Source organism: Callionymus lyra, chromosome 6 (assembly GCF_982586985.1).
Source record: "Callionymus lyra chromosome 6, fCalLyr1.hap1.1, whole genome shotgun sequence".
Classification (NCBI taxonomy): domain Eukaryota; kingdom Metazoa; phylum Chordata; class Actinopteri; order Syngnathiformes; family Callionymidae; genus Callionymus; species Callionymus lyra.
This window is the reverse complement of record NC_141823.1, coordinates 32,908,458-32,922,545: the sequence shown is the minus strand read 5'-3', so window position 1 is coordinate 32,922,545 and position 14,088 is coordinate 32,908,458. Positions and strand designations below refer to the sequence as shown.

The window sequence follows — 14,088 nt, the reverse complement described above, 5'->3', positions numbered from 1 at the left end:
TTTCATGACAGATGTGGGTCCTTTGCTCCTCAAGCACCTTTAGTTATATCACTAATTGTTATTGTTTATTTATTTTATCTGTGTCATGCATTTGCTTCTTCTACTCTCAAATGTGTAACACATTAACAATCGTTGAACTTGTTATTTCCTTTTCACCACTAATAATCAGATATCCAGGTGGTAGCAATAATATACTTAATAGTGACTATTAACTGGTAAATATGCAGTATATAAGAAGTGTGAAAAAGTAGTTCATGAATGGTACTTCCCTATTTTTAAGTGTTTCCAAATAAAATAAATAATGCCTTAAAATGAATCCGTGTTATCCTCAACATTTAAAAAAAACAGTTCCGTTTATTAACATTTATCAACAATTCTGAAGTCGTTTGAAAACAACATTACAGATATGAACATTTTACAAGAATAAATCCAAACAAATATCAGACACAAGGTAAAACATTTAAAATAGGAAAGAAAAACTCAATCATATGGACTTTTGGAAGACCTAACTTACACTTCAGTATAGAAAAATAAATGTGTAAAACTTTTTTGAACAACCTGCGTCGAAATAGTCATTCGGTTATACACAAAATCATTTTCTGAACATTGTAAAAGAACCCATAGCACCAGCTAGGTAGAAAAGAATATCCAAGAAAGTAATTAAGAACATTTCAGAGTGTTTGACATTTTAATGCAGTATTCTTTAGGGAGGAACTATGGCGTTGATGGACTTTGTTTTCCGAGAAAACTGAATTAAAACAGTTAATACTTAAAAGTAAAGATAGGAACTATTACCATACAATGAGTGAGCATTGTTGAGCATTTCAAATGTCTTTCATCCAGGGAAAGTTGCATAAAAAGCTTTGTAAACGGGACTGACTCTTGGAGCAGGAGACCTCTCCTATGGTTTTGCACAGTGTTCAGTATAAATATTTTCAGTCACCTATTTTGATTCCTCTGATATTGTAGCAGAGGTCGCTCGGCCAAGTGTTTGCCCTTAAGGAAGCAGCTGTAGCTTGAACCTCATCGTCGCCTCTGTCCCATTTGATATTGTTCTGGGTTCTGCCGTTTTCTTCTTGTGCCTACAAAATGAAACACACACTGTTCATGATGTGAAGTCGAGGTGCAGCTGACTCAGGAACGCTAACAGGTGCCGGCTGTAAATGTCATCAAGCAAGCAAGAAAGTTGCTCATCTAGGTCAGATAAACACCATCTCTGTGTCATAGAATCCCATATATCGTGTTGATAAAGGTTTACTATAACCAGACCATGGACACAGCATTTGTTGAAACTACAATGTGAACGCAGTTGGGGAAGGGAAAGATGTTCATACCTGGTAGAGGCCTTGGTGGGGGCATTCTAGGGTTACTGCTGGGGGTGTGCACACTGCAGAGTTTAATGAAACCTACCATCAGCAAGATGAAGGCTATTCCGATCAAACCTACTGCCCACCAGTGAGCCTTGAAGACAGACATGATTTTTCAATTAAAAAGTGTGCATCATCTAAAAAACATTGTGTGTGTTTGTGTACTCACCACCACCCATTCGACAACGTTTTCATATATTTCTGAATTGAATATGACTTTCCTCAGCCTCACAAGTGGGCCGTCAGCGTCCACTAGGCGGCACCTGGAGAACACATCACAGTACCCCTTGAAGTCGTTGCAGGGAGATCCAGGCTGGAGTGTAATATTCTTGTTGTTGAAGTGTTCTGTCCATTTCTCTGAACCTGAGCTGCTGCATGTGTCGGGATTCTCTGGGAATTGAAAAGAAGATGAGAAAAAGTTATGATACATTTTAGAATGAACTATGAGCTTGATTTTACTGTGCCAAAACACTTGATTCTTGGAATTTAAGTTATAGTTATAAACATAAATGCTTCTTCCATCATCTGAAGGAGGTGATCACACACAAATCTATTTTTTAAGTCAAAATTGTGGTTCCATAAACTGGATGCTAGTTGACACAGGTTCAATGCTGTAGTTTTAGTATTTATAAGTACATTTCATACAATTATTTGATGAATGAATTAGTAGATGATCAGCATCAATTTTTGTCTTGAATTGTTCGATCTAAACAGAACTTTTGTTGTGACTTTTGAATCCTTTACTTGCACATTTTGCAAGTTTGTACTTAACAAACCAAAAATATCAATTATTTCTGGGTCTTCTACGTCATACGTTTGTTTGATTAAGTGAAGTCTTCTGTATGTTATTCTTGTTTTTTTAAATTGTATTTACACAGCTATTTCTTTAAGAATAATATATAATTTCTCTGACGTTTCTCCATGCAGTGGACGTGGCAGAGCTCCAGAAGGTCATTCTTGTTGCCTGAGCTGGGAGTGGAGCAAGCTTCCAGATCATATCTCTCACATATGGATCCAGAACAGATCTAAATCACAAACACAGGTGTTACAGTCAGACGTGTAACATAAGAAGCGACCAACATTAGCATACCCCGCTGGTGCAGACTTGGGTGTTGGAGTTACAAGCCGTCAGGTTTTCCTTTGATTCTGACGGTGGACACAGAGCAGTTCCTCCATTGCAAAAACCATCTTTGGCACATTCATTTTCCATCCTGCACTTGTTAGTTGCATCTTTAAACATGCACTCTTCAGTGCAACATGGACCTTGGCTAGGACTGAGGAGAAAATGATACAGATATCTGCTTGAAACACAACATGTATTAGATTGTACCTGCAGATCTTTGTGGGTTGAAGTTTGCATCGCTTGGTCACGTCTTCATCAGCGTTATAACAGCAGGGATCATCACATTCATCGCTGTAGCCACAGTCACAAACTTCTCCCTCTTCCACTATTTTATTGCCACAAATTGGGAGTCCAGACTCTGCAAAAGCAATTACAGAGGGATTAAAATAATCTTCAAACAATTCTGATGATGAAAAGACCATTTAAAAAGATCATACCAACAAAACAGATATCCTTCTTGCTGTTTAAGACATCACTTATCTGTTGGATGCTGCATATTGAAAACTTGTTGTTATTTGGCTTATCTCCAGACGTGGCCCTTGCATACATGATGAAGTTGCCCTTCTCCTTCAATGCCAGATCGTTTGATTCCCCAGGAGAACATTCAGCCCCAGAATCATGCTGCCGAAATGTACGTATATAGTAGCAAAGCTATATTTAATGTGTTCGAAAGTTGTGAAAAAAGTTTCTGGAAAAGCATAGACTTACAGGGGAGCCAAAGTTGTGGCCAACTTCATGAGCAAAGGTAATGTGTGTGACTTTAGGAGGAACGTATGAGTTGTAATTTTGAACAGTCACGATGCCGGTGTTAAGAGACTTCCTCCTCCCATCAGAATAGAGCTTGTTCTTCTCACAGATGCCCCCGGCGCCTCCTGTGGACAGAATATGTAATTGAACTTCATGATGCAGATTTGCCTTTGACCTCTACACCTTAAAATTCTAACACGCAACTGTCCAAACTAAAATGATTAATGTTTGGGAAGCTCGCTCAATGGAAACTGACCTGCAGGGTATCCCACCCAGGCCAATCCAAGGACACCATCGTCAAAGTCCCTGTCGGTGAAGATGTAAGCGAGACAGTAGTCATCGTGGTTCTGTTCGGAGTTGAGCTCTAAAAACTTCTCCACTCCAATGTTTGAAAACCGAAAAGGATTTGACAGATCTGTCTCTTGATCAGTTGTATTTATCTGTAAAAACATTTGTCATTATTAAACAAGTTTGTGCTAATATAATCATAAACTTGATTGATTTTTAGAGAAATAACATTGTGGTTACATGTTTACCTATGAAAAATGGCCTTTACCTTGTACAACCATTTGAAACAGTACTTTCAGAGCATGACTGAAACTATGTGTAAGAAAAAACACAAATAATTCCAGTAGAAACATCATAGTTGTGCGACGTCAAAAATATAATTCAAATCAAGTTCAAAGTTGTTTACCTATGAAACAAAATATTCCTGAAATAGTTATTGCTTTGAGTAAAAAGGATTTACAATTAAGTCATGTAATAGTTGCCTTTGGATTCAAACCCCCATCCGAAGCTGTCCCAAAATCAACCCCTTGAAGCTACATAGTATTAACATAAAACTCATTTTTGATCAAGCTAATAGTTAGGATCTACACAGACTCTTCATGCTATATGTTTATAGCCTTCCTTCTCTTTCCATTGCCCTGTCTCTCTTGTCCATCCCAGCTGGAAACAGCAGAAGACCAATCACTCAGTGTCTGGTTCTGCTTGAGGTTTCTGTCTATTAAAGGAAGGTTTTTCCTCACCACTGTTGCTCATTCTTTACTCTTATGTAGTGTTATTTAAACTGTAAAATGTCTTGACATAATTATGTTGTGATTGGGCAACAAAGTTGATTTAAATGGAACTAACTTTTCCTCAGAGCTGTTTCAGAGAGCACAGAGAGGTTACAGGGGATGAGTGGAATGTGTTAGAACTTTTGATTTACTGGCTGAAATTTACATGATGGTGGGATATTAAAATAATGTCAAACTCCAAATTCCCTGACTTACTCAAATGTTTATATGTTGAAGTCTTCCTCTCCAAGATGAAGTAAGCTCCTCATCATGACAATGTTTTAAAGTTATTACTTTATTAAGTTATCCCCGTCTGTAATCTCGGCAAACGAGGGTGCATTATGATGTAATAAAAGGCTTCCTTCCTCAAGCCTACTGTAATCACGCATCGCTTTGTTTATACAACGAGTCCCTTAGAGGGGGGGACTTACGGGAATGATGATAGTCAAGCAATAAAAGTCAAAAGTGGTTCAGGAAGAAATATCCTACTTTACATTTCAGTGACTTTTATAATGCTGCAGAGATTTACAATTCCAAATGTAACAAATGTATTTATTTAAATGTACTTCGTCGAATCTCAGTGTGACGGAGTTCATGGTTGAACAAATATTACTTGAGTTCAATGCGTACAGACTCCACCAAGCAGTATTTTATTTTATTATTAGATCCCATTACTATATGAATTAACTCTTGTGTTATCTCATGTCAGGGTCAAAGTGACCTGAAGGTTGTAAAACATCGCTCACCTTGACCTACATGCAACACAAGGGATACCACAAAAATGTTTGTTTTCAGACCTCCTTGACCTGAGATACGACGAGGGTTAACAGATAGGTACAAGATGCTTTCAGCTATTATAATATATGGGTATACAGGGTATATGTTGAAGCAGTTACTATTAGAAACTTACCCTGATTCTTTTCACCATGAAGCCAATGTTTTTAATTCCTCCAAAGTCAGCTATTTTGTAAATGGTGTTAATTGCCTTAACATGGCTGGAGATCTGAGGATGAAACCAACACTTATGAGGATGTGGAATATTAATGCTGGTTTAAGTCAGTATCATTGGCTCTTTATGGAGAAGAAAAATGTACTTTCACACTGAACAGGCAGTTAACAAACCTGAGCGAGGACGGCCTCTCTTGTTCCAAATTTTTTGAAGAAGAGGTGGTCGGTCTGGATGAAGAGTGGGCATGTATCAAGACTTGTAGTTTCCCTTCTCTTCCGCAGGATGACAGGACCTTGACGTTTCTCTTCATTTAACACCCAATTCTTGTCCTTAAAAAAGAAGTACATACTAAAATACTTGAATAATAACAACACACATAATTATAATATTGCACTAAAGTATGAGCAGAAACGTATACCCTTGGCCACAAGAATTTAAAGACTCTTAAAACAAAACATTCAATTAAAATAATAATGTTAGTGGTTACGTGTTTAGCCTAGATCAATTAAGTCCAGACTGCTTTTCAAGAAAAGAAAATGTAATTTACTTACTTTAGCTGGCTCTTTGACAACTGAGTTCTGATACCTCTTCATCTTCTCAAAAACAGAGTGGTCAGCACAGCCACCGCCTGTTCCGTGTTTATAAGGATAATCTGTGAGACAAAAATCAAGATTTATCGTAAAATATTGAAACTATTTTAGGATGGCTACAAGAGGCGTGACGAGAATAGAAGCCAAATCAAGCCAGTCAGAATAATTGATTTTATTGCCATGCAAAGGTTTAAACACTACCCATGTGATGAAAAAACAAGCTTTTGGAAAAGTTTGCTATTCAGTAAGACACTCACCAACATTGTCCTCATGATAGATGACAGAGTGAAACGGCACTTTCCTTTCCTGGATGTACCTCTCCGAAGGTTCCACATAGAATGTCCCGTGGGCAGTTTTAATAAAGCCTTCAAAGCGCCCGTCAACCACAGAGCCAAAAGCCAGGGAGCCTTCTTCACCTGAAACACAGAGGATTCCCATTTCAGAGACTTAATGTGGAATTTTGTCTAGTGGCATTTTTAAAGAATATTTTCAATGTTTGTAAAAGGGAACACATTACACCAACATTCATACAAGTGCTTTATTGATATATTAAGGTAAATAGGTTTGGTTAGGTAGAACTTTATTGATCCCTCAGGAGGTAAAATACAAATATAAATAGGGCACAATGTGAGCTCACCAACAAACTTAAACTCGTGTTTAGGACTATAAATACTGGACACCGCAATGATATTCCAGGAGTACATACAGGACCTTCCAGCAACACAAACATTAAAACAATATTCATATACTCACCAAATATGTCTCCACTGTAAATATGGGAGGCGTCTAGTGGCAATTCTGCACCAGACACTTCGAGAATGGCATCTGGAGAAAACGTGCTTATGTCCCTGGTCATCCGGAGTTTAAATTGCCTTCAAACAAAAATAATATCAACACCAAAAAAACAAGACAGCGCATCTTTCCATTTAATTAATATTTTCATTCAAAGAATTAAACAAAAATGTCAGTTTGATAAAATACAAATTGTTATTGCATTGTCCCATTTTAATTTTAAGGAACTATATATGTATATCCTTTCCACAGCCACGCACTCCCTGGGTAGGGTGGATGGCTGTTCATCCTTTTTAGCTTGTTTCCTCTACTAGAGGCATGAGAGGGGCTGTGCAGTATCTAGGACTATCTAGTACTTAACTATTCTAGATAGAAATGTCTGACGTTTCTCCAGGGATCTGTTGGAACTACTTCTCCAGTGTGGGGCCACTACTAGAGTGCTCCAATGACACAGACGGTGCCGTTGCATTCCCCTTCAAGGCTTACACTAGCTCTTCTTTGATCCCCAGGGTTTATTTACTTTCTCATTCTCTTTTTTTCCTGATTTTTCTATTGCTCTGTATGGCTACATTCAATTAAAGCTTTCCTCTGCAGCTATGATCCCAACTTTGTTGGTCAATTTCTATTCTAACTGTATACTTTGTTAGTCAACTATCCAACGGACTAATTCAAATAGTCCGCTTGATTTGACTTCCCTTATTCCTTTGAGGTATTTGACTGTCACTGTGTTCCTAGTAATCAGTTCATGCTTTCCATTTGCCTGTGAAATGAGAATATTTCAATGATACAACCTACAGCCTACAATACAACTGTGTTGACACTATCCTCTCGAGGTTTAGTGTGAAGGTCCAGCTGATTGGACCAGGCCACTACTAGTTTTCTTAAAAATAACAATGGGCAACTTTTTGTCATATGTTCTGCAAATTAGATCCACCAGTTGTCAATTTAAACAGCTGAATTGGAGTTTCAAAGGCAAGGCCACCATCAATAAGGTGCTATTTAGCAAGTTCCAAATCCATTACCACACAAACATTGTAACGCAATAGGGCTGCACGACTAATCGTTAAAAAAAATAGACATAGATAGATAGATATATAGACGAGCTCATTTCCAAGTGACGACGATTATAAGAAAATATATATATTTATATATTTTGATGCGGGGCGTCACCTGCTTAAAAACAAGCGCTCCCTCACAAGCACCCACCCTCAACAAGTGATCGCTGTGAGGAAAACGAGAGCAGTTGAGAGTCGGAAGTTGTGGGAGGAGTTGAGACTGAGAGAAAAGAAGAACGTGAACCGTGAGGATGATAAACTCACTGTAACACTACTCAAAGAAGGCGATACAAACCAAAACGACATAACTAGCAAATAGTATGTTATATATGTTATGCTACAGTGGCAGCACCGCAACATCTACCTTCTCTGCTGGCCTAAACATAATCAGAAAAGACTTCTTTTTTTTTAATAACAAAAAGAAATGTTTTTTTTCATAAATATGTATTAAATTAATACTCATACGTCTCATAGTCGTTTCTCATCATTTTGTTTCTTTCCTCTAGCTTGCCCTGCTTCCGGGATCGTTAGAGCTCTCATCCAATCATATTTGAGCTTTCAAGAAGGCTGGACGTTGCTAAGAAAGTTCTGCTAACTCTGCTAGCTTCAAAGGAGTGAACAAGGTTTCATGTTCTTTTACTATAGAAATATTGATTTATTGTCATTTTAGTACAGTGTATTGATGTCACTGTTAGTCAAGCACAATATATATTAATTCTATATTAATACAATAATATTAATACTAAAATGACAATAAATCCATTTTTACACAGTAAAAATATGTTTTTTTTTAAATAATAACTCGTATATATTGTGCTTGATTAACAGTGACAATAATAAACTGTACTAAATTGACAATAAATCAATATTTCTACAGTAAAAATACATGAAACTTTGTTTACTTACATTTCAAAACCTGCTGAACACGAAAATAAAGTCAGATCTTTGTCAACGATAAAAGTTTTTTATAATGAAATACATTGTGCACAAACAGCTTTTTAAGCAAATAGAACGTCTTAAGTCAGTAATTAAATTATTTCAACAACCGTAAATGAATTATTTTGCAAGAAAACAAAAGGATAAACGGTAAATTATAACAGATTAGCAGAAAATAAATGTTTCATATTTCCACCACTTTTCTACCAAAAGTCTCACAAAAGGCTCTGTTCTCATCAAGTGTCGCTTCAAATCTAGAACAGAAGGGTCTCTGGAATCTGGGGGGGATGATCTAAACGTTTTATTGACCGATAACAGTACACGGTCAGATCCCTGTGGTGTATAAAGAACCTTAAAGTAGTTATTGAGAGGTGGATTCATTTAAACGTGCACCACTGAAGGCCTATGTGTGAAATTCACGTCCCGCCCCTCCGCCTTTACACCTGTTACACACAAATATTGTTCAAAAAGGATTATTGTTAAAATTATGCAAAGGTTCTGTATCGTAGATAAGAAAAAAAAAAGTTTTTTTGTTAAATAAATACTTACATTGGGGAAAAAATCGTGAGAGAATCGTGATCTCAATTCTCAGCAAAAAAATTGTGATTCTCATTCTGTTCAGAATCGTGCAGCCCTAGTGGACAGTTTGGATTGGATGCCATTAGACCCCAGGTGCTAGATATCTGATGGGTACAATAAGGGTTGTGTATTGGCAAGAATCTCGCAATACGATACATACCACAGTCAGGGGCAACGATAAGATAAATTGCGATACCATGGTAACCACGACATATTTGTAGTATTGCCCGAATTCTTGACTCTGGCATTGCAGAATTTAAAGACAACATGACTCGTAACTGCTACCATTTGTTTGGAAACCAAAAATTACCCAAAAATAAACTTTGAAATCAACTGGAGACTTCTGTATAAATGTTATTGAAATACAAACCATAAAAGAGCTATAAAAAACATGTTTTGGATGCATATAAATATATATTCCTAAATATGTCATTGTTTAAGCTCCAACAGTAATCTAAAAAACATTTTGTGTATACAATTAAACATTCCTGGTCTAGAAAGGCAATATATAAATAGAGATTATTATTATTATTATTATTATTATTATTAAGAATTGCGTGTTAGCAACAATGTAGTACTGTTGGTATATATATATATATATATATATATATATATGAATGTATCATCTTAAAGTGAACATAAATCTTCTGAGCATTACATTAAAAAAAAGAAAAGAATGAGTATTACGTCAACACCCATGAGGAGAGGCATGTGAGAGTTTTCCACCAGCCCCTTAATCCTCTTGCTAGTACAATTCTGCCATGGGTGGGAGTGGGGTTACCAAAGTCTCACATGAGAAACACATGATCCCTCTCTCATTCTTAAGGCAATCAGAGAAGACTCTCACCTTCCTTTTCCAACAAATCTCAAGGCAACTTTTGTATCAAATGGTGAGCAAGGTTTCTATAACAATAAATAAATGTGTCACAAGCCTTATTTGAACCCTTTAAGAGATGTGTTTTCAACCACATACCCCTTAATGCTTCATGGGTTCATTGTAAATAAATTAAACAAATCAAGGTTCAACCAAAGAATCGGAGCAGGCTGCAGTATTCAAAGTTTAATCAAGGTACTGTCACAAATCAATTGATGTGGTTTGTGCTTACTTTGAGTTTGATGGTTACAGGAGTCTGCTAGACAAAGCTAGTGACAACATCCATCATTCTTCTGGTAAATTTGTTTTTAAAAATAATACTTTCAACACCCATGAACCATATTTGATGCTCAAAGATTTCTAACATTCCTACATACTTTGTGTAGATGCCAGAGACACCTTGGATAGGTTGATTTCTATTTGCTGTTAGCTGAAGCAATTTTAACAGATAATGTCTACATACAATTATCTATATTTGTACTTTCAGAATTTCACATAAGGGTTGCCAAAGCAAGACTAACCATTTCTTTAAACACATTTTTAACATTCTGGTCGAATATGATCCAGGTCTTTCTTCCCAACATGTTTTACTCCAAGTCTAACTTTGTCAAACAAAACCTCTCCACATGGGCCTGTCCATGGCACACTGCAGAAAGTAGTAAATCAAGTCAATTAAGTATTAAATTTCACTCCTTAGTATCATCAATAAAACCAGAATAACAAAGATGTGCTTTTTACTAGATATTGGGATATTTTACTCACCTGCCATGAGAGTGAAAGTCCAGTCCCACAATCTCATCTTGAGGAGAAAGTGCTCGCTTGGCTCTCTGATGGCTGTTTTGCAGGGCCACTCTGTTGTACGATAACCCCTCATAATGTCGAATATACTTGTTTAAGTTTTGATGACCTGGAAGAGATTCATAGGTTTAATTTCAAATATGTATTTGTCAGACAAAGTCAATAGTTGATTGCTGAAAAGACAGATAAAAAGAAAGAAAGAAAGATATTCTGCCACATTTCGTCAACCGTTTTCTTCTGAATCATCTTCCAAACAAAATTAGAGTTAACACAACCTGCGCCTCCATGCATACCTGTGTGCGAATTGTCAAGTGGATTATAGGTCCTTTAAAACAAGGACAGCTCCTTAAATATAAAAATCAAAGACGATCCTTAAATCTCTGCATTGGCTGCCAGTTTCTTTCAGGATCAACTTTAAAATTCTGGTTCTTACTTTCAGATCTATTCATGGTCAGGCTCCTCCTTACATCAGTGATCTGATCCAGCCTTACACCCCAGCTCGGGCTCTGAGGTCTGTGGATCAGAATCTACTGATGGTTCCTCGCACACGGTTCAGGACCAGAGGAGAGAAATCCTTCCTTCCTTTGCTCCTAAGCTATGGAATGATCTTCCTCTCTCTTTGCGTTTGATGGAGTCTACTTACTCCTTCAAGAAACATCTTAAGAAATGTTTATTCATGCAGGCTTGATTTTCTGGGACTGCAGTGTTGGTCTTGGTGTTGTCTTGTTATCTTGACCTTTAAAATATATATTTTATTGGGTATTGTTTTGATTGTTTAAGCGCTTTGTGACCCTGGTATGGAAAAGCGCCCCACAAATATAAATTACTTACTTACTAATTTACAGCAGTTAACCTCAGAGATTATCTTGATTAATTAGTGTCTTATAAACAGGAAAGGTAGGTATGGTTTGTGTCTATCATTCAATCTTTTCTGTATTTCAAATGTATGTGATATAAGAATTTTCAAGGTACTGACTGTCATTAAAAAAACAAACACAACACCTTTGAGTTATGTGAACACATGAATGAGGCATAAACACCTTAACACATGCTTTAGTTTGAAGACGAATAACAATGAAAGTCATCAGAGGAAAGAACAAGTCGGCAGCACATGATGCCTAACAAATCAGGTGACTTGAAACTCTTTTAACTGTATGTCATTGTGTCAGCTACGCGGGTTCACTGGCTCCAAGCACAACACATGCTGGTCCACATTCCTGTGCAACAAAGAGAGCTATAATTTTCAGTTGTACACAAGAGACATCTCCTAAACAACAATAACAATTCCTAGCAGTATATAATATTAACCTTGCTCCAAAGTTTATCCATCCCATCATCAGGAGCATCAAAGCAAATACAGACTTTACTAAGGGTGGGCAGCCTTCATTCAATGATTGTCGTCAGGGACTGTTTGCGTAAAAAGATAGAAGGGAGGAAGAAAAGGGGCATTAAGTACAAAGAAAAGACCCAATGAAAGTAGTTATGCGATGTCAAACACTATGTTAGTTACAATATTTATATTAATTCATTAATTCATTCCCAAATTTTCTTTCGGCAAGTAGTGGGGCTGCAAACAAGTACATTTGAAAGAAAACACAAAACTGAGCTGCACTTCATAATCTACTATGATTCAATGAACAAAAAAAAGACAGCCTTCTTCTTCTGCACTCTTATTAAGCTTGGTTTTCAACACATGAGATCGAGAACGTCCCAAACAGGTAGAGGCAGAACAAACTCGCACCAACTTGTTCATGAATGTAGAAAAATGACTTACTTCACTTAACCTTCCTCTTGTAAAAAATAAATTAGAAAATTCACCAGTTCACCATGAATTTATAATGGCTGGTACCAAAATAGTTAACAGTGGAATGTGTTCATGAAGAATCCCATAAATGAAAATGTGTGTTGTACAGAAAAAATAGGTTTAAAAAAACCCATTCAAAATCCATTTTGGATAAAACCAAGTGCAATTTATTGTTTTAGAATAATACATGATCTCTATAAGCATTTACAACAGTTTTGTTGGAAGAGCACAGGGACCCTAAAGCATATTTAGCCAGTGCTTATTATTAAGAATATAAATACACTTTCCTTTAAGTGAATTACAACAGCGGGAGAAACAATTCCCATGAATGAATGAACTATGTGAATGAACAAGAGTGAGCCACTGTCAAAATAAAAGCTACTTTACAAGCCCGGATGTCTATAAAGAGGTAAGTAAAGACTGTGGTATATTTACATGATAAGAAAACAGGTTTTGCTAAATGTTATCCTGGGTTATCCATGTTTGCCTGTGGGCAGAAAAAACTATTCAATTAATTTCGTTTGAATTCAAACGTAATGTGAAGCAAATAAACTTCCAAATATGTGGTCAGTATAGAAAATAATCTACACAACGATCGTTTAGTTTGTGTGACGTCACAATAGATTTTCCTATTAACGATCAGCTAATTTTGTTTTAGTCTTATGGTTCATATGCAAGTCTGTTATATATTACATCACTTTTTTACGCCAAAGACACGAATATAAGAGTAAGAAAAAAACATGTTATCATTCTGTTGGATTGAGTATCGTTGTCTATGTTAGCAACTAGCTAGCTTGTTGAGGAAACTATTTGAACAAAACTTTTCTTATAACGAACAAAGGACTCACATCTGACAAAGTTGAGAATGGAAAGGATGATGACGACTCGTTTGGTTAATAGCATATCGAAAATCCCTTCAGCGGCACGAATAACGTATCTTAGCGAGCTCTTGACAGCCACTTGTTTCGGTATGTCACGTAAACTACGAGCACGCATCCGAACACCTCTGCTGTGTGACGTCACTAGTGCCTCGGGCGCGCTGGGGAAACGCCCGCCCGTCGGTGTGAGCCCTCATGACCCAGCAGAGATACGCGTCCAATTTAAAGTGGCACTTTCAGTTGAATACTATTCTCTGCTAATATGCTCTATTTAGTGCCAATTACATCACTTTTATTATCATTTAGGTGCACAAGACATGTCACTGAACCACATCCAGGGGTCTCACTGAAGCCACAAAAGTAAATCGCAGATAAAAAAGAAAAAAAGATAGAAACTTTTTTTTAAACAAAATACTTAGTTTAGTGAAAAAATACCAAATATATTGTTTACCTTCATGGCATCAGCAGATGCTCGTGCATTTGATTGCGCCTCCTAGCTCTCTGTACATTGGCCCCTACGATGGATAATACAACCTAT

At 36.8% G+C, this 14,088-nt stretch overlaps 1 protein-coding gene across 1 annotated transcript; it reads right to left on the bottom strand.

Moving 5' to 3' along the window:
• Positions 1 to 64: 64 nt before the first annotated feature.
• LOC148078838 (disintegrin and metalloproteinase domain-containing protein 10-like) lies at positions 65 to 13,649 on the bottom strand. The gene is made up of 16 exons (XM_087792825.1): positions 13,521 to 13,649; positions 10,833 to 10,977; positions 6,588 to 6,706; positions 6,092 to 6,250; positions 5,796 to 5,896; positions 5,418 to 5,573; positions 5,206 to 5,298; positions 3,494 to 3,677; positions 3,199 to 3,362; positions 2,928 to 3,111; positions 2,698 to 2,848; positions 2,458 to 2,641; positions 2,281 to 2,392; positions 1,537 to 1,757; positions 1,335 to 1,461; positions 65 to 1,082 (listed from the first exon to the last, which is right to left on the bottom strand). The coding sequence occupies exons 1-16, from the start codon at positions 13,573 to 13,575 to the stop codon at positions 1,024 to 1,026; spliced, it is 2,214 nt and encodes a 737-aa protein (XP_087648951.1). The 5' UTR covers positions 13,576 to 13,649; the 3' UTR covers positions 65 to 1,023.
• Positions 13,650 to 14,088: the final 439 nt, after the last annotated feature.